This window comes from Dermacentor variabilis, chromosome 7 (assembly GCF_050947875.1).
Source record: "Dermacentor variabilis isolate Ectoservices chromosome 7, ASM5094787v1, whole genome shotgun sequence".
In the NCBI taxonomy this organism is placed as follows: Eukaryota; Metazoa; Arthropoda; class Arachnida; order Ixodida; family Ixodidae; genus Dermacentor; species Dermacentor variabilis.
In genome coordinates this window covers 17,023,090-17,047,343 of record NC_134574.1, presented here as the reverse complement: position 1 = coordinate 17,047,343, position 24,254 = coordinate 17,023,090, and the positions used below count along the sequence as shown (strand labels likewise).

General features: G+C 46.9%; 1 protein-coding gene across 1 annotated transcript in view; it reads right to left on the bottom strand.

Annotated features, from left to right (window-relative positions):
• The window catches only part of Cda5 (Chitin deacetylase-like 5), a 345,833-nt gene extending 328,276 nt beyond the window's left edge, over positions 1-17,557 (bottom strand). Inside the window, exon 1 of the mRNA XM_075698287.1 lies at positions 17,280-17,557. Coding sequence (XP_075554402.1) covers positions 17,280-17,358 — 79 coding nt within the window. The 5' untranslated portion in view covers positions 17,359-17,557. The remainder of the gene's footprint in view (positions 1-17,279) is intronic.
• Between the last annotated feature and the right edge of the window lie 6,697 nt (positions 17,558-24,254).

Genomic DNA, 24,254 nt, shown 5'->3' with positions numbered 1-24,254 from the left:
GCATGAAACCTCGTTCTTTCCACCGACAGCCAATGATTGGAACAGACTGCAAGCTGGCTTCGCTGAGTGCTACAGCGAAGACCGGTTCCGCGTTTCTCATCGGATGTATGTCGTGGCGCGCGGCTGTCGTTTTATTTTGGGCGTATCTCTCTCTTTTTCGTTATGTCAGTACATTAGCGGCGCGTCGTTGCCCTCCTTTTTTGTGCGTAATGTTCCGGTATTGTTTTCGCGTCATTTTTCGCGTCGTATTGATGTCGCATATTTTTTTTTCACTTTCCTCTTGGCCTAACAAGGAAATATTATTCGTCATTTCCCTCAGCAATGATGCGCACTCGAGAGCACGCGAAGACAAACGGGGAAGCAAACGGCGGCCGCCGACCACGGAGCGACCTTCCCCGGATGCTCACGCACTGCCGCAGGAGGACGCGCGGCCGCTGAAGCGTCGCCACGGTGTCAGCAATTTATTCTACGATTGGTCTTTTATTTCGCGTTTTCGCACAGTCATTCTGACCATTGGGTTGGGCAGTTGTATTCATTTGTTGTTGTTCGTGTTGGAGTTTGCTGGCGCTTATTGTGAGGTTGCAAATTAGTCACACGGCTATAACGCGGCAGCTGTTACAAAGACATAGATTCGTCGCCGCCATGCATTACGTGTGGTTTATTTTTTAATTTTTATTTCATACGTATGTGTTCAGTCACTGTTTCGTCATAGGATCGCGCTTCTGTTTACTCAAATTGTGGGTGCAAACTGATTATTGTTCATGCGATCGGTCCCTTTTCCATGATTTCCTCCCGAGAAGAAAGGGAAGCACATATTGCGGCGACCAGCCTGTCAAGTGAAGTTATTCGGCGCAGCTCGCCCGCTGTTCCGGGCGAAAATCTGGCTGACTTCGTTCGTGCGACTCTTTGAAACAATTCAGCGATGCTTAGCACCCATTACACATTGTCGCGGGTTCAGGTGGGGCTACATCATTATTAACCGTTAGACAATGAAGAAAGCTCCGGGGTGACTAACTGCCTTGTTTCACTGTAATGTGCAATTAAATTCGCCTAAATCTAAACTTAGTGCTCAATTTTAATTCCTAAATAAACAAAACAGAAAAAATGAAGTGAGGCGAAGGTCAAGTATGCCACCTATTGCAACAAAACCACCATGGTTTATTGGCCAGCTCCGAAGAACTGCGCAAAGACTGCCGTCGAATGAACGGCTCACATCGCAAGCTGTGGTAGCGAGTGGCGCTGCAGGCCCGCAATTTCATAGGGGATGCCAATAGATCATCATCATCATCACCCCCACCGATTCGGACGCATCTGTACGTGAAAATCGTGGGCTCAGGATGGAGCAAGAGGTTAAAAAAGTCGGCAACCAAGCACAAAGTAATTACAGACAATCGAGGTCATCAAAAAAAAAATCGGAGAAACAGAGGCAGTGATGGATGCAATGATTGGATACAGAAAATACCATCGAAGATTCTAGTAATTAGAAGAAATAAATTAGAAGGGAAAATCGGTGCGATAACACAAAGGGCCTTCCTATTTGAGGCATAAGCTTGTTGCCTAGAGACAAAAATATATGGGAACAAATATTGGCAACATGATGCATGTGTATGCTGCAGCGAAAATCCGGAGATCCCACGACTCATCCTAATGTAATGTGAACTTATTCACCTAGTGGGACTAGTTGGCAACGTGCACCGCCCAGAGGGGGCTTCGAGTTAAGCTGAACGAGAACGTCAGCCAGCCACCAGTCGAGATAAGCAGGACATTTATAGAGTATTGGTGGGAAAAAAGCAGGGAAGAGATTGATGTGACGGCGCCCCTTACAGGCCTAGACAGCAGCACAAGGGTGCATATATATAGAAATAAAAAAAAATATTAAGGAGATGTATACAAAAGTGCTACAATGAAAAGCACGTATAGTCCACCTGATGAACTCGAGCAGGCTAGGTGACTATTTATTGCTGCGCCGTTTCAAAAGGGTTATCAATAAATCATCCTCATGATCATATTCAAGGTACACTCAAGTAGACTAGGCGACTATGTCTCACCGTCACGTTATAAAGGAAATGCCAAAAGATCATTATGATCGTCAAGGCAATGAGGCCATATGCGCGCAAATATTCAGGAAAGTGGACGGAGGGAAAGTCGCAGCGTATGGCAGAGAACTCACGCTACTTCCATTTCCCGTTATTCTTATTTCACATTATCGGAAATTCATTCCTCGTGTGTGACTTATGGTTTACTTCAATAACAAATGCAAGTGACTTCCTCCCATAGTGTGCTATGAAAAACTTTATTCAGGTCCATCAGGTCGCGCTAGATTCCTAGCCCGAAACTGGCCGCTGCCCCGTGTGGGCCTCGCCTCTCGGCCGCATCGCGGGCCCGGTGCGCGGCCCGCGCCCGTTCTTCGAGTTCGGGGCTGCGGACAGCCCGGCGCTCTTGTCCTCGTCGCTGCGCAGCGCGGAGCACCGCCAGAGCATGTGTTCTGCTACGCTAGCGCATCGAGGGCAAGTGTGTGAAGCCAAGGCTTCGGGAAATGTTTCGCTTGTTAATGGAAGATTGGGATAGGTTCCTGTCTGCAAGAGCCTCAGAGTGAGAGCTTGGGGTCTGTTTAGCTTTATGTGCGGAGGCGCATATGATCTGCGCGCCAAGTGAAATTGTTTCATGAGTTCGTTGTGTTCATTTTTTTTTTGCGGGGGGGGGGGGGCGGCTTCGTTTGAGCTACACAGAAGCGTCATTTCGGACCGAGAGGTAAATGAACGTAAACGGCCGCACTGGACTAACTTCTACGGAACAACGAGGTTTGTAATCTTGAAAATAAACTGAAATTATTGTACTTTTCTAGTTGCAATAAAGTAAACGGCAGTATCATATTTTTTTTTTCGTACGAATGCCACTTTGGCCCCTTTCATAATATGGTATTATGCGTATGGCAGTTCGCTTGTATAACAAAAGTGAAGTGAGCCAGTTGTGTCGGCGTTGCCTGTGAGGTTTGTTAAACGTATTTCTTGGCCAGAAGAGCCAGCTTAAGATAAAAAAGTGCCACAATGTGGGGAAGAGGCGGAGCACGGAGCCCATAAATTTGTACGGAACATCTGGTGTCGCACTACCAAATCTTACGCAGCTACCACTACAACGCCTGTTCTTCAACGTATGTGCCTCATGTATTAACTTGTTTTGGGAAGCTGCGCGTTCGTCTCCCGCCAGGAGCAAGTTTCATTTTGTCCAGTTGGTTTCTCTTTTCGTCATCATTTGTAAATTTCCATAGACATAACGGTCTCTATTCTTTCTTCTATGCTGTGCTTGCGACTAGCAAAAAGTCGAGCCCTCGATTTCTCGTCTCGCTTCTTGCACGCATGACGTAAAAAGGATGAGGCATGTTTGCGTCCGCAACAATGCTGAACCATTAAGAATATCCTAAAACGACGTGATGCCCTTTATTTCCACGTGCTTGAACGTTCTTTCACAGCTGATACCAGCACGAAAACGAGAAGCCCCACTTCGTCAACAACGCGCACGCACACGAAAGTCGCAATTTCCGAGCGTGGGTACCAAGACCGCAGCGCAAACAAATCCCTCGAAGACGGCGCACACAAAACCTCGCCAACCCATGCGTGCGGCTGCTGAGATGCAGCAGGAAGGAATGAAAGGCCGACAGATGCAAGGTGCACAGCTGGCTCATTATTGAATGGAATATAGAGAGTGCATTTCTTATATAGACCAGAAAACGGAGCAAGAACAAAGGTCGTGAGGTTCGTTGCTCCGGATGCATATGAGCAACATGAAGCTCAATGTCACAAATTTGAAAGACCAGCCGAACAGCGCATCGGCAACAGCTCACACACAGAAATAGTAAAGTGCCACAGTAGGAATCAAGAAGGAAGAATATTTTAATGCATGATGCCATATTTCACATCGAAAACAATACAAAAGAATACATATATCCGCATTGCAATAAAATCTCGACCGTATTTCAGGCCAGAAACTTTGCTTTCCCTTTACCATGCGTTTATTGATAGTCGCTTCAATTACTGAGTTGCGTCATGGCGTAATATGTATACAATCCATCTGTAGCCGTGTTGCAATACGTTCTAAACCTGGCCCTCCCCATTATTTACTTCTTTCAATTGACCCAGAAACACCCCAGTGTAATTATTTGCAAGAGCATCAGATTCTGACAATTCATAGGATATTTAAATGGAAATAACGTTTACAAGCACACCTTCTGCTGAGAATAATTTTTTGTTCCCAGTGTGCCTCTGTATTGCATCAGCGAATAAGTTCCTTTTGCCTGTAATTAGTTCTAAATATGGCAAATTCACTTCCTTCTCGACACTCTATTTCTTCAACTCTCGCCTGAGTAATATAACATTGTTGCATTTTGTAGGCGGTTTTATCAGGGATTTATTTTCATTTTTGCTTTACTCATCATTTTGTTTGACTGCAGTGTCAGTTACTGTGCTTTGTATGTTTTGCTGTATTTAGACTGCTGTTCTGCATAATGTTATATTATATTATTCTACTATATTAGTTCAGATAATACTTGTTATTTAACGCATCTTTTTCGCTGCCTTTGCTTTAACTTGTTTGCTGCTGTACCTTTATCAGCCCAGCGCTTTAGCACCTCCACGTGTATTTTTTGTTGCTTCTATTACACGCGAAGGAATGAGTCAAACAGTTGGAATTCTGGTACTTGAGAAACATCAATGACGCTTTTATGCCTACGCGTTTAGAACAAGCGAAAATACCTTGAATCCAAGGGCAGCATAGTGGAAACTACGTTTGGTTTTAATTGAATTATTGAATTATTAATCGTAAGGGAAATGAAGTGGGCGAATAAACAACTTGCCGTTCGCGGTAGCCGAATCCACATTCACAACATAAGTAGTGCGATTACATTAATAGATGGTTATTTCTTTTCGCTGTCATTTTGCTGTGCCTTATCAACTGTATATTTAACATAAAAGCACACGTAATTTTCCCTACGCATTCGTACGATTCATGATATGTTGGTCTGATACGGCTATCTAATTCAAAGAAAACCTTCACAAAAATCTAACCCCTCTGTGTATGCCTTCTTCTCGGACGTACCGCACTCTGGCAGCCGTGGGCATAGCACACGAGGGTTGATTGGCCAGCTCGTAAGTATACGTATGCGGCCGCGGTTAAACGCTCGTTCTGAATACGCGAGTGGCGAACGCTGCCCGGATCAAATGTTGCACACCCACGCCACAGCTCATTCGGTGAGGAGCATCGCACGCGTAATGCGGAATACGTAGGTTCGGCTTGGACCAAGGGCCAATTATTTTATGGTCCACATTCATGGGGAAGAAGAAGACGCAAAGTGCGGATGCGTGTCGCGTTGGCTCCGCAGGTTTTGCATGATTCTCGGCGTACATTCGAAGGACTTACCGTCTCCTTATTATCGAGAAGAAAGTGAAAGTATCATACTGATATCATTCTCAAGTAAGTGGACCGTTTATTTTCGGCACAGCGACCACTCTTATATAACGCCATGCCGACACGGCCGCTAAGCTCGACCAAGCGAAGGTGGTGGCTTGGGCCTCGCGAGGTCGCATCTTTTAGGCTTAGCGCTGCAAGATGGCAGCGGTGAGCGTGGAAGGAGAGGATATAACGAGATAAGAGTATGAGGACGAAGCAAGTTGGCACATCGGGAAGAGAGGTGGATGTGCTAACGAGCAGACCAAATCTCACGGAACCAAGGATCAGGCAGCGCGCTTCTGGAGCGAAAACGCAGTCAATAATAGGTACAGCAAGGGACAGAGAGCAAGACAAATCATGACGGCAAGCTGGATGCCCAGTTTGCCGAAGGCAGAGTACAAGATAGTAGTGCGCCTATGTGATGGCTTCAAGGTCACCCACTATGGGATCAATTGCCTAGAATGCTGCATCGCCAACGCCGCGGGAATCGCCAGGAAGGAATCGAAAGATGACACGGTGTGTGCGAACTACCAACAGAACACTCTAGTGATCAGCACACCATCGGAGGAGCGCGCCGAAAAATACAGGACTATCACTAAACTGAGGATGGGAGACAAGGAATTTGGAGCCAACGCATACGAGTCGGCTCCGGAGGATACATTTAAGGCAGTGATAATAGGAGTAGCACACGAGGTGTCTCCTAGAGAAATAGTGGAGATGCTAGGAACACCAAAGAATCCGACGGTCCTCACCACCAAGAAGATGGGAAACACCACGAACGCCACCATCCCTTTCGACGGGCATCACGTCCCAAACTACGTGAGATACAGAAGGGCGCTGGTCAAGGGCTCCCTATACCGGAAGCAAATAGGCGTGTGCTACTAGTGCGGACGTCTCGGTCACAGAGCCGATGTCTGCCCGAACCCGAACAGCAGGATATGCAGAGATTCCGGGATGGAGAACCTGCCGCAGGACCACGAGTGCGAAGCGAAGTGCCAGCTCTGCGACAAAGGCCACCCTACGGCGGACCGCCGACGTAATCCCAGATACAAGTTACCGTACTTGGTTAATAGGTGAGAGGAAGAAGAACCGATGTATCACGAAAGGGGAGTTGAAAGACTGTACAGGCCAGGAGGGGAAGACTGGAGCCAGTGGTTGGAACATCGGACGAGGGACGGATCCAGACTGGAAGACTTCCCCAAGGTTCCGGCAAGGGAAAGGGGCCCTTCGACGTACAACGACAGAACCAGATTGAGATTCAGGCCCAAGACCAGTAATACCGGATCTCCCAGACCACAGGGGGAGAAGGATTCCAGAGCCCAAAAGGAAAGAGCAGCGTAAACGGCGCCGCGGGAAGCTTAGAAGTGAGCTGGGCCGACGCAGCTTCCGGGGCGCGTGCGGAGGCAGAGGCTGCTTTTCAAGATAGAGTTAAGACGCTAGAGAAAGAATTGGCGCAGGTCAGGCAGAGCAACCTTGCGTTTATGGATGAAATTCGAAAACTCGGGGAAGAGAACGACCGTTTGAGGAGCGGGAAAGCGTCACGCAGGGAAGAAACCTCGCGAGTTATGAGGGAGGAAAAAGACGCCGCAATGGAAGAAGACTTAGTACTTAGCCCCATTCAATGTGAAACCGAGAACTCTCCGATTGAGACTGAAGTAAAGAAACCCAAGCCAGGCACGACGCTCCAAGAAAGATAGCAGGAATTTGAACAGAAAATCGAAACCAGCATCAAGCAGAACGAAACCAAATTTGAAGCTAAACTCGAACAAGTGGAAGCGAGATTTGAGGCAGACATAGACACGCTAGGAAAGGCGGTACTACAGCAAGTGCAACAAAGGATGGCTGACATCGAAGCAAAACTAGCAATATGGGGACCGCGAACAAGTAGGAGGGGGTGAGGGGGTGACCAGTTAAGACGGCCATGGAAGTCGCACACTAGGCCCCCAATACCTGCCGAGGCAATGAAAAACCTGTAATGCCGCCATAGGCAGATGAAATAGTTATGCGATTTGGCAATGGAATTGTAGAGGATACGATCGAAAACGATACATTCTGCAACAACACCTTAAATCAATGAAAACCCGGATATTATAATGATGCAGAAATCGCACGGGCTGGCAAAATTGTCGGGATACAAGTCCTTTGGTAGTGCAAAAGGGGAGACGAAGGCGCTAACGACGTTGGTAAAGCGAAATCACTCGGTCGTGCAACACGACATGGAGGTTAAGTCAATCGATCACATTCTCCTAGAACTCATACCCACGCAGAAAACGAAGGACAGTCTCTTTCTATTAAATACCTACAGTAGTAAAAAAATGAAGACACGATAAATTTCGAACGCTCTTTAGAAAACCCCTGCCATAGCGGACAGCTGAGCGGTAGCAATCGGAGGCGATTTTAACGGCCAACACGCGGCATGAGGCTACAAAATCAAAACGAACAAAGGCAGGAACTTCCGGCTAGACGCGCAACAGGAAGGGCTTACCCTCGTGACCGACCCATCGGTTACCACGAGAATAGGTACCAGCGTTTGCGCGGATACTACGTCACATTTAACATTCACCAAGAACATAGGAGCCACGCAGTGGACAAATACGCAACACGACTTTGGGAGTGATCACAATATACTAGATATAACGGTAAGGGCAGGACCGCACAAGATAAAGGGTACACAACTTAAAATTGTCGACTGGGACAAATTCAGGAAAATAACGGAGGAGGCCGACGACACGACACAAGGTATTGAGGAATGGACCGAAAAACCAAAGGGAGATGTGGTGGCAGCTACGAAAATGGTCCAGCCAGAGGCGTGTTTAGAGAACGTGGACAATAAGCTTTTACACATGTGGGAAGCTAAGGCAGAGCTGCAATTGAGATGGAACAAACAAATACACAACCGGACGCTTCGTAGAAGGACAGCCAAATTGAACAGGGACACAGAACAGTACGCCCAGCAGCTATGCAGACAACTGTGGGAGGATAAATGCAACGACATGGGCAGCGATATAGGAATGGCGAAAAGGTGGAGCATCCTTCGATATTTGTTAGACCCTAACGGAACCGAGTCGGCACATCGGTAAAATACAAATTGGCTAATACAAGTGTGCCGACGGAGAGAGAAGGACTTCCTTAAGGAAATCGAGAAAAGATACATCTCGCGATGCCCGTCATACACCCTGACTACACAGGGCGGGTAAATGACGACTCAGAGAATGAAATCGGCGAGCCAGAGGTCAGGGCAGCCCTTACTCAATACCAAGTCGGCACCCGTACTAGACGGGTGACGAATAAAACGCTAAGGAACTGAGACGATGAGTCTATAACTATGTTAACAGAATGTATTAACGAATGCTGGGAGGCAGGTCATATTCCGCAGCAATGGAAGACGGCACAAATAGTGTTAATACCTAAAACGAGTAAGCGAGTGCAGATTGAGAATTTGAGACCCATATCTCTCACTTCTTGCGTGAGGAAATCCGTGGAGCACGTGGTCCAGGCGAGGATAACCACCTACCTCGAGGACTGCGACGCACTCCCACCTACGATGATATGATTCAGGAGAAACCTCACAGCGCAGGACGCTCTGTTACAACTAAGACTTCAGATCATAGAAGAATCGGGCAGAACGACGAAGGCAACTCTAAGTTGGTCCTAAAAAAGGCCTTCGATAACGTAACACGTGAAACGATACTAGATAGAGTAGGAGAACTAGGACTGGGAAAACGGACGTACGATTACGTACGCAATTTCCTAACGGCAGAAAGGTAAAGATCACTATAGCGGGCTTAGTTTCGGAGGAGGTCGAAATAGGCAGCGCAGGTACGCAACAGCACTCGGAATTATCACAAATGCTATTCAATCTGGCGCTCATTGGGCTGCCAGCCAAGCTGCAAGAAACCGAGGGACTCGATCATACGTTATACGCAGACGGTGTCACCGTGAGAAACAGAATTGACGGAAAAATAGAACAAACGCTTCAAACAGCAGTCGAAACAATCGAACGATATCTTGAGGGGCGTGTGCTCGGCGGAGAAATCGGAGCTGTTGCTGTACAGACCGACTCGCAGAGGTCGCAAACCAGGCAACTACAGAGATCTCACTTATAGGGAGGAGATACAGTTAAAGACGGCCGATGGGAAACCCATAACCAAGGTCGACAGGATCAGGCCATTTGGGTGCATTAGCGAAAGCAAAGGCAACAACGGAGAAACTCTCAGAAGACTGCAGGGAACTGCAGCGCTAATCATGAGGCTAAAGGACAGCAAACAAACACAGCTGGAGGAGAGAGGAAAACACGACCAGGTTAATACAGGCCTTCGTCATAAGTAGAATAGTATACGTAGTATCGTACTTAAAATCGCAGGTCGCGGAAAGGATCAAACTAGAGTGCCTCATTCGAAAAAATATGCAAACTAGCCTTAGGGCTACCAATCAGAAACAGCACGGGCAGGTTGCTACAATTAGCCCTACACAACACGATAGACGAGTTAATTGAAGCGCAACGTACAGCACAATATGAACGCCTCTTTAAGACTAGAGCAGGCAGACACATCCTAGAGAGACTAGACGAGCCGAGGTTACCACACACAGCACGGTGCCAAGGTGGACATCCTGAGAGAGACGAAGAAAGCAATGGAAATATCATCCATACCAAAGAACATGCACACAGAACACAATAAGGACAGACCAGACAACAGAGCGAAGCAGATATAGAAGAAATTCGGCAGCGACAAGGATGCAGTCTTCGTAGACACGGCTCGATACCGTCGCACATGGGTGTTTACGGCAGCCGTATCGATAGCGAGAAACAGTGCAAGACGTGCGCGACGATACAGCGGAAGAAGTAGCCATAGCGCTCGCAGTAGCTCAGACTAAGGCAACTGTGATAGTCAGCGACTCTCAGACGGCAGTAAGAAACGTTGCCAACGGCCGAATTTCCCCGGAGGCACTACGCATTCTTCTTCCAGGAGGTCAAGATTGCAAAAGAAAGATGCACGTGACATGGACACCCGCTCATGCCCTCGCGGAGGACAGCAACAGCCAGGGGGCACACGCGGCTAGAGGGCTTACGGACCGAGTCGTGGTCGCAAGTGACGCACCGGCACCCTCCGGATGTGACGGTGTGGTAGATGATTTAAAGTGAGAGGGCAGAATGACCACATATAATGACATCACAAAACACTATAGGTTACAGAGGGGCATACTCCCGCGACCTCACACAAAGGTCGCATGGCGGCAGTTACAAACTACGACGTATCCGAATCCAGCGCTCTTGCACATCTTATATCCGGATATATATCAAACGTACAAATGCAACACATGTGAATCCAGAGCCACCCTGGAGCATATATTATGGGAATGCCGAGGGATGTGTAACGGGCTGCTCGGCCGCGCTGCTCGGCCCCGCCCTCGAGGATGGGCCGTCCAGCGGGCCGCGGATGCCGCCAAGACCCACGGAATCCTGGCCGTCAGCTAGGCGGGGATTTTGGCCCTCCCCACGAACTCGCAGGGCACACAATAAAATTATTTCCTCCTCCACATTCATTCCCCGTTGCTGAGTATTTACACATTTCATTTAGGCCAACGAACAACTTCCTCTACGGTTTCTGCGGCTGCATTGTCTGATGGCTTTATGTCTAACCAAAATAGCAGGTTCCCCATTCCCTATCGACATGGAAGGGAATGGAGACGAGGCGATTCGCTGAGCGCCTATGTGTGCTCCCTTCGTGAGGCTCGTTACCACTGACTGCGCTTGTTGAACGCGTTGAGGGAATCACCTAGGGAATCAAGCCAGTCGTGCACAAAAGTTGTTGCTTCACTTTCTGACAACAAGAAATGTGGAATATTTCATCAAAACTTCTTTCTGGTCGAGTTGGTGCATACTGGATTAGAAAATTATAACAGCGGTAACACATGCAACCACGGAAGAACAAGGACGAGACACAAGCGCTTGTGTTTTGTCCTTGTTCTTTTGTAGTTGCATATGTTAGCGCTGTTGTAATTTTCAAATCAAATGTAGAATAAGTTATGTGCACCGGGAATTCTTCAATTTCAAACGGAATATGACATAAGGTGACGGCAAAACGAAAACTCAGTTCGGAATATTTTCACGTTCAAACACAAGGAATCTAGCTATAGTGATCGAACGTAATCAGATTTTTACAACGTCTAGAAGGACGATCGAGGACCGAAAGATATGCGCTGTTCAAGTAAGTTCCATCTAAGTTGTGCTTCCGACACCTCTTCACGTACGTTCTATATCAGTGCTCCTGCTTTGTTCTGCACGGCGATGTCCGGACGGGAGGGCCTCGTGCCACGAGCCGAGTCGTGCCATGCGCGCTCGTGCGTCCTGGCGCGACATCGTCGTGCTTTCCTTCGCCCCGTTTCCGGGCCGCCGACTTCCTCGAGGCGCTTCCCGGCGCATCTGGCCCGCTGCATACTTGTGCAGAGTGGTTGAAGACGACGCGGTTAACTCGCTCATTTGGACAGCGTGACTTCTTTTTTTACAACAGCGAGTTACTAATTCGTGACGTTTCCTAGCGCAACTCAGAATGAGTTCAGGAAAACAAACAGTATAAAGGGAAAGTGGGGGGCGGAGGGAGCGGGCGGCTTTCTTTGTTTTCTGGGCTTCGTTTGTCTCTTTTTGTTTTTGTAAATGCTGATAAGCCCAGTATAAACTTGGAATAGATAATTCCCAAACATAAAATGTTCCTCAAGCACCGACATATCGACATGCTTCACGTAAATGTGTTAAAGATAGCTATACTGGTCTCTTATTGCACACACAATAAAGGTATAATAAAGCCTCTTATTACCAGCATAATTACGAGGGAAATTATTCTGTAAGGTGCTCCCTCGTCAATCACGCTTTTAATGTTTTGAAATGCCCAAGGGCCGAAACAGTCTTTGTCTGCAGTTCTTGCATAACATTCGCGTGTTAGTGAGCGAGGTGGTTGATCTAAATTGGGAAAAAAGATGAAGCGAACAGCTTTCTGTAATTTTTTTATATTGCGTTTTTGTGTAAGTTTCCCTAATGTTTTCATACGCCTTGCTTGGATTAATTTCTATCTGAAGAGACGTTCCATGAAAGAGCCGATCTGGCCGTTATTATGCTGATTTTCCTGCCAATATTGCGCTTCATAACTTTATATTATACTTCTGCCTCAGCCTAGAGGGCACCGTTCATAAATATTGTAACCAGAGAATCCTCGCAAACAATGTTGCTCCGGACCAGGCCCAACATGGCGAAGAGGGGACGAGTAAAAATGTACCACAGCAGAGGTTTCGGCCCACGGAACGCTTCGGCGTTTCGCGCATGCGGATGTAAAAAAATAAAACGGAATGGCGACAATGACAAAGAAACTCTAGGACGTCCCCTAAAGTTATAATTTTACATGAGAGAACACAGTTCAGTTGCCGCTTCAGCCGTAGAGCTTTTTGTTATAACTCAGTTAAGAGGAGCTTTAGCTCGGGCCCAACTCCAACGCCGCCTATTCAAATACATATAAAACGCAAAAACATTTTTCTGAGATAACCCCTATACCAATTTTAATGAAATTTGTTGCATTTAGGAGAAAAAGATAAATTATGGTACTGTTCCAAGCGGAATTTCGGTTTAGGCCGCGAATTTTGTTGCAAAAACTTTCAAAAATGCGAAAGTTTGAAAATGAAACGAGAAGCACGAACTTTACAAATTCGCAGCTCTGCATCAAGAACAGATATCGCGATTTTGTAAACTGCATCCTTTAGACCATTGAAAGCGGGCAAATTCTGCATGTCATTCTATATCTTAAACGAATTTGTTACGTTGTTTACAACGGTTCTGCAAAAGCTGCATTTCCGTATCACAAATTTTTTTAAAAATTCATGAGTAACATACCAATTTTGTCCGCTTTAGACGTACTATTAGATACAAGTCACAGAATCTTATTATCGTTTTTCGTTGCTGATGTATGGAGTTGTAAGCTTTATAGTTTCGTCTCTTAAAAATTTGTTATTTTTGCTATTTTTTAATAAAAATATGCGGACCTAAATCGAAAATTTAAAACAGGCAGTCACTAAATTTAAAGTTTCTCTTTTAAATGCAACAAACCTCGTCAAATTTGGCGCAGTGGTTGCCGATAAAAACGAATTCTCCTTTTACATGCATTTAGATAGGAGCACTCGAGCTAAACCTTGCTCTTAAGAGTATACGACGTAATATAAAGCCAAGTATGTCATCCGAAGACTTAAAAAAAATACAGTGACAGTTTTTCCCGAAGGACGAAGCAAAGCAAGGCTCAGCATGAGCTTGGCCTTTTATACGTAGGTTTTTTATGTTTGCTCCGTAGCCCTGGAACTTCTTGTCGAGTCCAACCGAATGCCATAATAAAATCGAACCGAAACAGTGATAATTCATTCTTCCTACCACTATTTGTTTCATCTTAGTGTATTCTTCCGGCCTTTAACAACAATTAGTCTAAAGCATTCATAAGAGTTTATTTGTGGCTATAATTTACGATAATCAACCCATTTCTTGCTCTGTCTGCGATAGTGAGTATGAGACAAAACTTGGATGGACAACAAGCGCGACCCCTCGAGCGGCGTTCAGACGGCACGCGGGCGGGACATGTTAGTGCAACTCCTCCACTGCAGAGGAAACCGCGCCATGGCAGCTACGAAACTGCCCTTTCACGCGTAATATTCTTCAAGATGTTCCGTCATTCACTCCGCACCCAGAGGCAAGTGTTCCTGAGTGGCTTTTTCATCTTCCATTGGACTGTGGGGCATGTGTGCGCTGGTTTATCGTCTGTGTTTAATTGTAATTTAAACAATTTTATCGCTACATCGCTGACAATATTTCCGGCAATCAAAAAGAAGAAAGAGCTTTAGCAACCTCATGTTCAGAGTGTCGGCCTTCCGTTCTCGAGGTTCGCTGTGCAAATTTCACCGACGCATACTTATATATATATACATATATATATATATATATATATAATGAAGAAAGGGAGTACGACGCACGTTGAATACGCACAGCATATTTGACTGACGTTTCGGCTGGTGAACCAGCCTTTGTCAAAGTATCTATATATATCTATATATATACAAAGATAGTGAAGGCGACGCCCATGACCAAATTTTCTCAAGGTGCCCACACAAGTGCTATCGCCGGAATAAACAAAGGCGCGGAAAAGTCGACGGAAAAGAAAAGTTCGACGCACATAGTAAATGTATCTATAGGTACAGAATATGATACTTTATTTGCATTATTTAGATCATTCCACTGTCAAGCGTCACATTTCTTTCTGACCCTCTTCTATTCACCTCGAGTCGCTCCTTTGTGCGCATGCAGGTAGACGCTCTCGTACATGCACTTTTGTTGGCCCGCCCATCCGACGGATCTGAGGTGCAATGTACTTGTTAACTATATTGGCGCGAATTACGACAGCAGCTGTAATTTTACGTCCTCTGCGACTGATTATCGCTTCTTGTCTGGTTGAGACCTTCCTCTTGATAACGTAACTGTGAGTCGGCCTAGTTGGAACAGATTCATCTTAAAACTTTTTATGCGCAAACAGCAGGGACGAAGAATAGGGGCAACACAAGGACGAGCGCTTGTCTCAAGGAAAGCGCTCGTCCTTGTGTTGCCCCTATTCTTCGTCCCTGTTTGTTTGCGCACAAAAAGTTTCTTGATAACTTTTGCGACTCAGTACGACGCTCTGGAGGCGCAATATGGCCGACCCAGATCCCACGTACGCCGAACCCACACAAAGTCACTCAGAAGGCCTTGTGTTCAACAAGCGCCTTTTTGCGAAACTGCGGCGACCTGGCATGGCTTCTTTGTCGAGGTATTGACTTGTTGATCAAGAGCCATACACTGTCGTCACGTGAGCGCCACTCTGACGCACAGTTGTGGCTGCGTCGTGAGGCATTATAGCGCTGATAAACTAAAATAAGAAAAGCCAGGAGGATCTGTTCCTTTCCTTTGAGTTCCCTGTACGACTCGGATATTTTCCATTTAGGTTCTAAATCTTCTTTGGCATTTATTTATTAAATTTATCAAGTGTTGTACTGCCCGTAACCCCGCCGTGTGCATAGAGAGGAAGCACGAAGGCCCAGGGATCCTCACCTAGTTGCTTGCGTCAGAACCCTTTGTAGTCGGTGTGTTTTGCAAGGGTTCAGTTCATTTTTCTTTTGCAGATTATCACGTGGCAAAATGCAGTGCGTTCTCATGAAAATGAGCTTTTGTTTCATTACTGTTCTCACTAAGCCAATAAACTAGGATCCATCCATCTTTGCGAAGTATGATTTTTTAAGAACGCAGTAATTTGATCATAGGCTGCTAGCTGCTGCACAAAGTTACCCTGTAAATTCGTAAATATGCCATGAGATTTTCCAGGCTACGGAAGTCACCTACATTCCAGATAAGCGGTTTGTCAACTGCATTTTCATGCCTGCCCGATATGTTCAGAGCTCGTCTCAGCGTTATATGCCTCAAATGAAGCATTTCATTTTTCAAAACGAGAAGGAAATACTGTAACAGGGCCCTGCGTCAAACGTTTCCTGATGAAGATTGAAAAGTACCATGGCCATCTGCTTCGCCACCTTCACGAGAAAGTATTAAACGATGTTAAGGCACATGTTAAAACTTCACTGATCCCTTTAAATTATAAATTACATGCACAAAATGCCAAACACGACGTCTATGCACGTTCCTTGCATTTAGGTTAACATAATGAAACCGGTACAAAATGAAACCTGTACCTGTACTGACAAACGCCAAAGCTAACACTGTATATCTAGGTGCCATCGAAATGTTTTTGAGTTTGTATATATATATATATATATATATATATATATATATATATATATATATATATATATATATATATATATATATATATATAATTTTCCGCGTTAGTAACTCCTGCTTGTTGAATTTGCCCATTTTGTTTGTAACCACTCCCCTCTATAATGCCGTAATGGCCCTGAGGGTGTGCTAAATAAATAAATAAATAACTACCAATACCAATGAAATATGATATTTCAACCAACATAGAGTGATAAAGAAATATATATGTTCATGAAGAAAACCTTAAACGCTGCGAATGAATACTTTCCCTGCTTATGCGACCTCTACTGAATTCTCCAACTTACGTGAAAGGCTATGTTCTAGTAGCTATTGCTCGAAACGAAGGAATATACTGGCGGGACACTGTTTCGAGTGCATGTTAACGCCTACACGTCACATGCATGTGCCTTTGCACAACCTAGCGATGCAGTGCATGTGACGCTGAAAGGACCTTGGTAAGCAGAAGGTAGAAAGGGAAAAACCACAAGGTGAAGAAGAAGCACAAAAGTTTGGCTTTAGAAGCTGTAGTGATTGTCTTCTTAACTCCGTCGTGTATTACTGAATTTATTCCAACTGGGGCCAGACTTGAGTTCTGGTTGCAGAAAGCCTCTCACGCATGTCAAGCAGCTTAACACGGGCCTTTCGGCGCGGATATCGGTATTGAGCAATTAGGTTCTACTCTTCTGACATATTTCAGTTCTCGAAGCTCGGAATAATGTTCCAGTTCTAGTAGGACTTTATTGCAACACACAAAACAGACGCTCATTTGCTTCGTAAACGTCCTGCGCCTCAGTGCGGCCCTTCACGCGGCTCCCAGGCCTAACCCAAGCGCCCTACCCGTAAGAACAGTTTTATCTCGAGAACCCCACGCGGACGAGCAGCCCACGCCCGCGACCCCGTTGCAGCCAGGGAAGTTCCGCATCCACCTGTCAACAGCGGCGGCAACAAGCCCAGCACGCGGAACATTCCGGGACGGCAGCTCGTCGCCAGATGGTGGCCAACTCACCCGCCTGTTCCGGCGCCGCGACGCATGCGAGGACCACCAGGAGCAGTGGCTGCCACTGGGCAGTAGTAATCCAGGCCATGATATCCCACCACACTCACACAACACACACACACACGCACGCTGCTGCTGTGCCTAGATGCAGCGGCCACTCGTCGGGTAGGCAGCGGCGGCGGAGGCCCGCTTGCAAGTGAAACCGGTGCCCGCCTCGGTCTCTCGAAAGCGAAACGTGGAAAGGGTGGCCGCCGCCGCCGCTGCAAATCAGAGCAGGCGGCGAAGGAGGCAACTGGGCTGCGCTTTCTCCCCGCTCTCCCACCGCGTGTCAACACTGTTAAAACACAAACGGGGCCAAGACACGCGTCGCGGCCTTGTACTTGCACCAGAGTTGCCAGGCGTCTGTGTAGCCTAGTTCCTGCGCACCACGATGTCCCCTTACTGCTCATGCGGCATCTCACATGTCCTCACTAATTGACATATTGTTTGGAATATACCGACGGGAACCAGGGTTGGTAACAGTGGTGCGGTGGCTAAATTTAGCCACTGTTAACGCGATTAACGTACTTTGGGAACTCAGCTTGCGGTTATGTCTCTGCATTTAACCTCTTTCACCTTGTCTGACAAGTAGCGGTAGCAGTAGCACACATGTTGCAAGCCTTCAGGAGCGTTACACAAAGAGCAAATTGGGGAATCCACCAGTTGAATTTTGCACTTGTAGTAGTACATGTATGTAACGTTGAGTCTGATGAGGTAAAATCATGTTTGGTCTTGCCACTCTGAGCCTCGCGGCATATAAAACTCACAGAATCGTGCAATTTTACTGGTGGCGAGCGTCTCTATGGAGGAATCGCTGTAGCCGTGAAGCTTGTGCAGGCACCAGTGCCACCGCGGCTCTGCTCGAGGGAGGTAGCCGCTCTCCAACAAGCCCCTAGAGTTACGTGCGAGGTGACCAGTCAGGCCAATACCACGAGCATATCGTTAATGTTTGTATCTGTTTCACCAGCAACCCAAGTCGTCTACTACCTTGAGTATGTTGCTGAATAGAGAGCTTGTGCTGGCCAAGTGGAGATGATAATAGGTAATTCAATATCGGCAAGCCTGCGCAGCACAAAAGACGACAGAGAGAGAGAGAGAGATTTACAGAAAGGCATACAGGTGGGTCTGAGCTATAACTTGTTCTGGCCTGCTACTCCACAATGAGGTAACGGGGACGAAAAGGGCTGATGAATGATGATGATGATACGGGGAGGAGGTGCTTATATACAAGTTTACAACGTTGTGCCATTTTTAAAGGCGTGCGTCCAGCGTAGTGGCTTGCAGAAATGCTAAAACGGCACTTCTTATCAGGGCTGCGCTGTTTGCATTAGGTCAAGGACCTAAAATACACTCGCCTGATAGCGGCCTCTTCTAGAGGTTGTCAATGGAGGAGACCAGTTTCTGTCTTTCTTGCGCGTACGCGGCACAAACGCAAAATATATGAACAAGTGCTTCTGGTAGCTGACAGTATTCACAATTTGGGCTAGTATCGCTGCGACCAATCAGATGTCAATAACGGTGGGTGAATGCGGCACCAAGGTCAATCAGGTGGACAATGCTTGTTCGGCTTCTTTTGAGCTTGTGAGGCACAGGGAATTTAATTTCTGGGTCCCATTTATGCACTCGCCCATTTCGTCGATCTGGTTTGGTCCAGTGTTCCAATGTACGGTTGCGTAATAAGCAATGAAGTAGGGCGTTTGTGTCTGTTCGTGAGAACGGAATGCGTACGTCACAAGAATTATTTAAAGCACTTTCTGCTTGAGCGTCCGCCTGTTCGTAACCTATCATGCCACAGTCTGAAGGTATCTGCTGAAAGGCTATAATATGGCCATTCTATCTGCATGGTCGACATACTCTACAATTTCTGTAGCCATTGAATAAAACGGGTCCCGTCTGAGAACACAGTGAATAGCTGGCTTGGAATCGCAGAACATCATCCATGCCCGAGGAGGCTCCTCGGAGAGAAACCGAAGTGCCTTACGGATAGTAACAAGTCCTGCTGCAAGTGATGCTGATGTATGATATAGTTTAAACAACCGTGCGATGAACATATGTGGGATGAGGAAGGCAGCAGTGGAGGTATATGATGTGACAGAGCCATCGGTATATGCATGCGCAGTATCTTCGTACTCTGCATAACGGTGAGACTGGGTTAGTTGCTTGAACGCGATGGATGCAACAGATGACTTTCTTGTGATTCTAGGGATTTTCAGATTAACAAAAGGTTTATGCAGGACCCAAGGGGGTATTCTAGGAATACAGGCGGGCGAAAATCTTGGCGGTAGAATGTTCTCATGGCGCAATAGAGTTCTTAAAAAGATTCAATTTTGATAGGTGACAGGAAGTGAGTGACAAATCATGGTGCCTGTATCGGGTCAGAGACGCGAAGGTACATTCGAAGAAGTTTGCAGAGCAAGTATACAGAAATAGGGCAAGCACGAGCTTCAGATATTGTTCCATTGATTTGCGTGCATCGTGGGAAGCCCACATATGAGCAAACATGTGTTCCATGCTTGAGATAGCCGGCATGCTGTACTGTGTATAGCCGATGAATAGTGCTTAGTACAAATGGAGTAATGACCACTCCGAAGGACCCCATCCTGTTCCTGAAATGATGCAAAAGACGTGAACGAAGCTCCTCAGTTTTGACTTCAGGGCGGCGACGTGTACCCGGTCTATGAACACGCCAATGAAGATGTGGTGTGTTACTGCAGGTATCGCTGTTCCATTAATAATTATGGGATATTTGGTCATTCGTTTCGGCGAGAGTTGGAAAATTTATCTCTTGAGAGCTGGAGGCCTTGACGCCGTAGATACTTAGGTGTGATTGCCACTTCATGTTGAAGCCTAATATGCATTTGGGAACGGATCGCTCCAGATGCCCATATGCATATGTCGTCCGCATGTGCGCTAATCTTCACCCTGTTAGGAAGTTCCAATGCAAAGCCAATCAACGTAACATTCAAGACAGTTGTACTGAGAACCTGTGGAACACCTCGGCGTATACTGTAGTGACCGGTGCCGCCATCACCTGTCGACAGGGTGCGCCATCTCGGATAGCTAACAATTCATGCACATAACCGGCGACCGACTTCTGAATCTTCCAGCGCATCAAGAACTGCATAATGAAGTGCATTATCGTATGCACCCTTAATATTCAGAGAAACAGCTCCAACTGGCGGTGACTTCTTTTCTGTTCAGCAGTGGACACCAAGTCGATAACACCGTCAATAGAAGAATGGCCTCTTCTAAATCCATTCACAGAACAGGAAAGCAATCATCGCTCTCTAGGAACCGCTCCATCTTTGATAAGACCATTCTTTCCATTTTCTTTTCATTACTTTACCGACGCAATTCGATAAGTCGATCGGTCTCTAGGAGGAAAGGTCATTCGGGCACATTCTCAGTTTACGAAATACTACTAAGCGACTGTGTTTCCAACTACCTGGGAGATTTTTTGACTCCATGTAATAACATCAAAAATAAAAGGATACGTCGTGCTTCTGTGCCAAGATGGCAGAGCGCAGCACACTGGATTCCGTCAGGTCCTGGTGCCGATTAGCGTCGGGAAACAGAAATCGCAGCGTCAAGTTCTATGCATTGTAAAAAGTACTTCAAGTCGCTCATCAGGTCACGGGGGCGCGATGGGGACAATAGATGACGTCATTGGATAAGACGTGTCAACAATAGGTTCGTACGTGTTCATACGAAATTGTTGTGCCGGCTATCGGTGCTCCGCTTGATGCGCAGGCGGGCGAGTTGTCGGGCTTCTTCAGCGTGCTGGAGATAGGCGGCGACGCTTAAATTTTCTTTGTCGGTGACGTGAGGCAGCATGACGTCGAGAGTCATCGTTGGGTTCCTTTCGTAAACCAGCTTGAACGCGTGATCTGTGTTGTTTCTTACACTGCCGTGTTGCAAGCAAATGTGACATACGGAATGACGGCGTCCCAAGTCTTGTGTTTGACGTCGACGTACCGCGCTAACATGTCAACGGGCGTCTTGTTAAGTCTTTACGTTAGGCTATTCTTCTGCGTTTGGTAGGCAGTGGCCCTGCGGTGACTTGTTTGGCTATGCTCCCATGTGGCTTGCATGCGTTTAGATGTGAGGTGTTCCTCTGTCAGTAATGAGGATTTCTGACGCACCTTGTCCTAGCAGGTTGTTGTCGACAAAAAATTTGGCTACTTCCACTGCATTACCTTTCGACAAGGCTTTCGTTTCGGCTTAGCGGGTAAGGTAGTCGGTGGCCACGACGATCCACTTGTTTCCAGATGCCGACGTCGGAAAGAATCCCAGCAAATCCATTCCGATCTGCTGAAACGGTCGTCATGGAGGATCGATCGGCTGTAGTGAACCCGCTGGCTTTGTCGGTGGTGTCTTTAGTCGCTGGCAGTCATGGTATCTCCTGACTTAATGGGCGACGTCGGCAGTCAGGCGCGGCCAATAGTGTTTCTCTTGTATTCTTGTGAGCCTACGCGAAAACCCGAGGTGCCCGGATGTCTTATAATCGCGCAGGACGTGCAGCACTTCAGACTAGAAAGCTGAGGGCACAACGTGGAGATAGTTCGCGTGGGTTGGGTAAAAGTTCTTCACCGGGACATCGTTTCGGATGAAACACAAAAACGATCCGTGCCTAAATACCCTCGAGACAACGTCGGTCTTCTGAGCTCCGGGTCAGCTCGCTGCTGCTCGGCAAAGTCGTCTGCACTTCATCATCAGCCTATTTTATGTCCACTGCAGGACAAAGGCCTCTCCCTGCGACCTCCATTTACACCTGTTTGCGCCAACCGATTCCAACTAGCACCTGCGAATTTCTTAATTTCATCACCCCACCTAGTTTTCTGCCGTCCAAGACCGCACTTCTCTTCTTTTGGCACTCATTCTGTAACCGTGGTGGCATACCAGCTATCTATCCTAATATCAATTAGAATCGGCTATCCCAGTTTGCTCTCTGATCTACACCGATCTCTTGGTGTCTCTTAACGTTATGCCTAACATTCTTCGTTCCATTGCTCTTTACGAGGTCCCTAACTTGTTTTCGAGCTTGTTTCTCAGTCTCCAAGTTTCTGCCTCATATGTGAGCACAGATAGAATGCACTGATTGTGCACCTTTCTTTTTAGTGGCAATTGTGAGCCTCCAGTCAGGATCTGACAATGTGTGCCGAATGCGCTTCAACAGATTATTATTCGCTAAATTTCCTTCTCATGATCAGGGGACCCTGTGAGCAACTGTCTTAGGCAAACGTGCTCCTTCACATACTCTAGCAGCCGACTGGTGATCTTTAACTTTTGTTCTCTTGCCCGACTATTGATCATTATCTTTGTCTTCTGCATACTAATATTCAACCCCAATCATATGCACTCTCTGTAAAGGTCCTCAATCATTTGCTCCAACTCGTTCCCAGTGTTCCTGAACAGGACAACATCATCTGCAAATCTGAGGTTGCTGAGATATTCGCTGTTGATCCTTAGGCCAAAGCCTTCCCTCTTAGCATGAATTGTTCTTGCAAGCACGCGGTGGTTAACATTGCAGATATTGTATCTCCTTGTCTGACCCCTTTCTTTAGAGGTATCTTCCAATTTTTCTTGTGAAGAATTAAGGCAGCTGTGGAATCTCTGTAGATACGTTCCGGGATACTTACGTAAGCGTCCTGTACTTTTTGTTACGTAATGCCTGTATGACTGCTCGTATCTCGCATGATTCATATGCCTTGCCCTAATCTATCAAAGCCATATAAAGAGGCTCATTTTACTCTGCGGATTCCTCAATTGCATTATTGATGACATGGGTGTGATCCATTGTAAAGTATCCCATCATGAAACTTGCCTGTTCCCTTGGTTGACTTAAGTCCAGTGTTGTTCTTATTCTACTAGTAATTATATTCATGAATATTTATTATATTATTTAAAGTAAGCTAATGGGCCTCTAATTTTCAATTCTTTACCATCTCTGTTTTCGTGGATTTGTATTATGTTTGCATTCTTCCAGTTCTCTGGGAGCCTTGAAGTCGATAGGCCGTTTGTATCGTGAGGATGCGCGACTCTCACGCGTCCCCTGATATGTTGTTTTTCCCGCAAAGGTTCCGTCTCCTGCAGTGCGGCTTCGCCGCGTGACCTGGGGCCCGCAGCGCTCAGCGTCGTTGAAGCGCATTACGAGAGATGGTGCGAGCGTTGCGCTGCTAACGCCGCCTCATGGTAGGGTTGCTTGGGGGCGCAAGGAAGAACACGCTTGCTCTTTGGTTGTGGGCCGACTCGCGCCGCGGACGTCCCGCGCGTGCGCCGATCCATGCTTCTGCGAGACCGTCGCGCGTGGCCGCCTTCGAACGCGCCACCGTTCGCCTGACCGTACATGCGAATGACCAGGCGTTGGGATCGAGCATGGGGCGAACATATTCGATCGTTATCCGGTCGCGGTAAGTCGGACTTCAAAATTTGTCGCGCGCCCATCGGCATGTTTTGGGAATAGCAAATCGGCTAGCAGGCATTCATCTATGAAAGGCGCAATAAATGCCCTTGTGATTGTTTGCACTACGGTGTTGTCGTTCCTTTGTCCCAAAAGCGCGGGTGAGAATCCCCACAGTATATACATGGTCGCAAGTTTTTCAAGCATTATGTGTGCACCATCTTTGATAGATGCACACATACTAGGTGCACACATAGGTGGAGCGGTGGCGTAGAGGTAGAACACCCGCCTCGCGTGCAAGAGGTCCGTGGTTCGAATCCCGGTGCCGGCAATTTTCCACCGGATTAAAAAAAAATCCGCGTGTTGATAAAATTGCACAAACAGGCCTGGAGTGTGGCCTGATCCCGGTGACCAGAACCGGTAACGCACTCCCTCACCAGAGCAGGATTGGCCACCCTGGTGCAGTACATGGGCACAACCTCCTATGAACACAACAATCAAACCACGGCCCTCAGTCCCCAGCAGCTGCTAAGCAACTGACCACG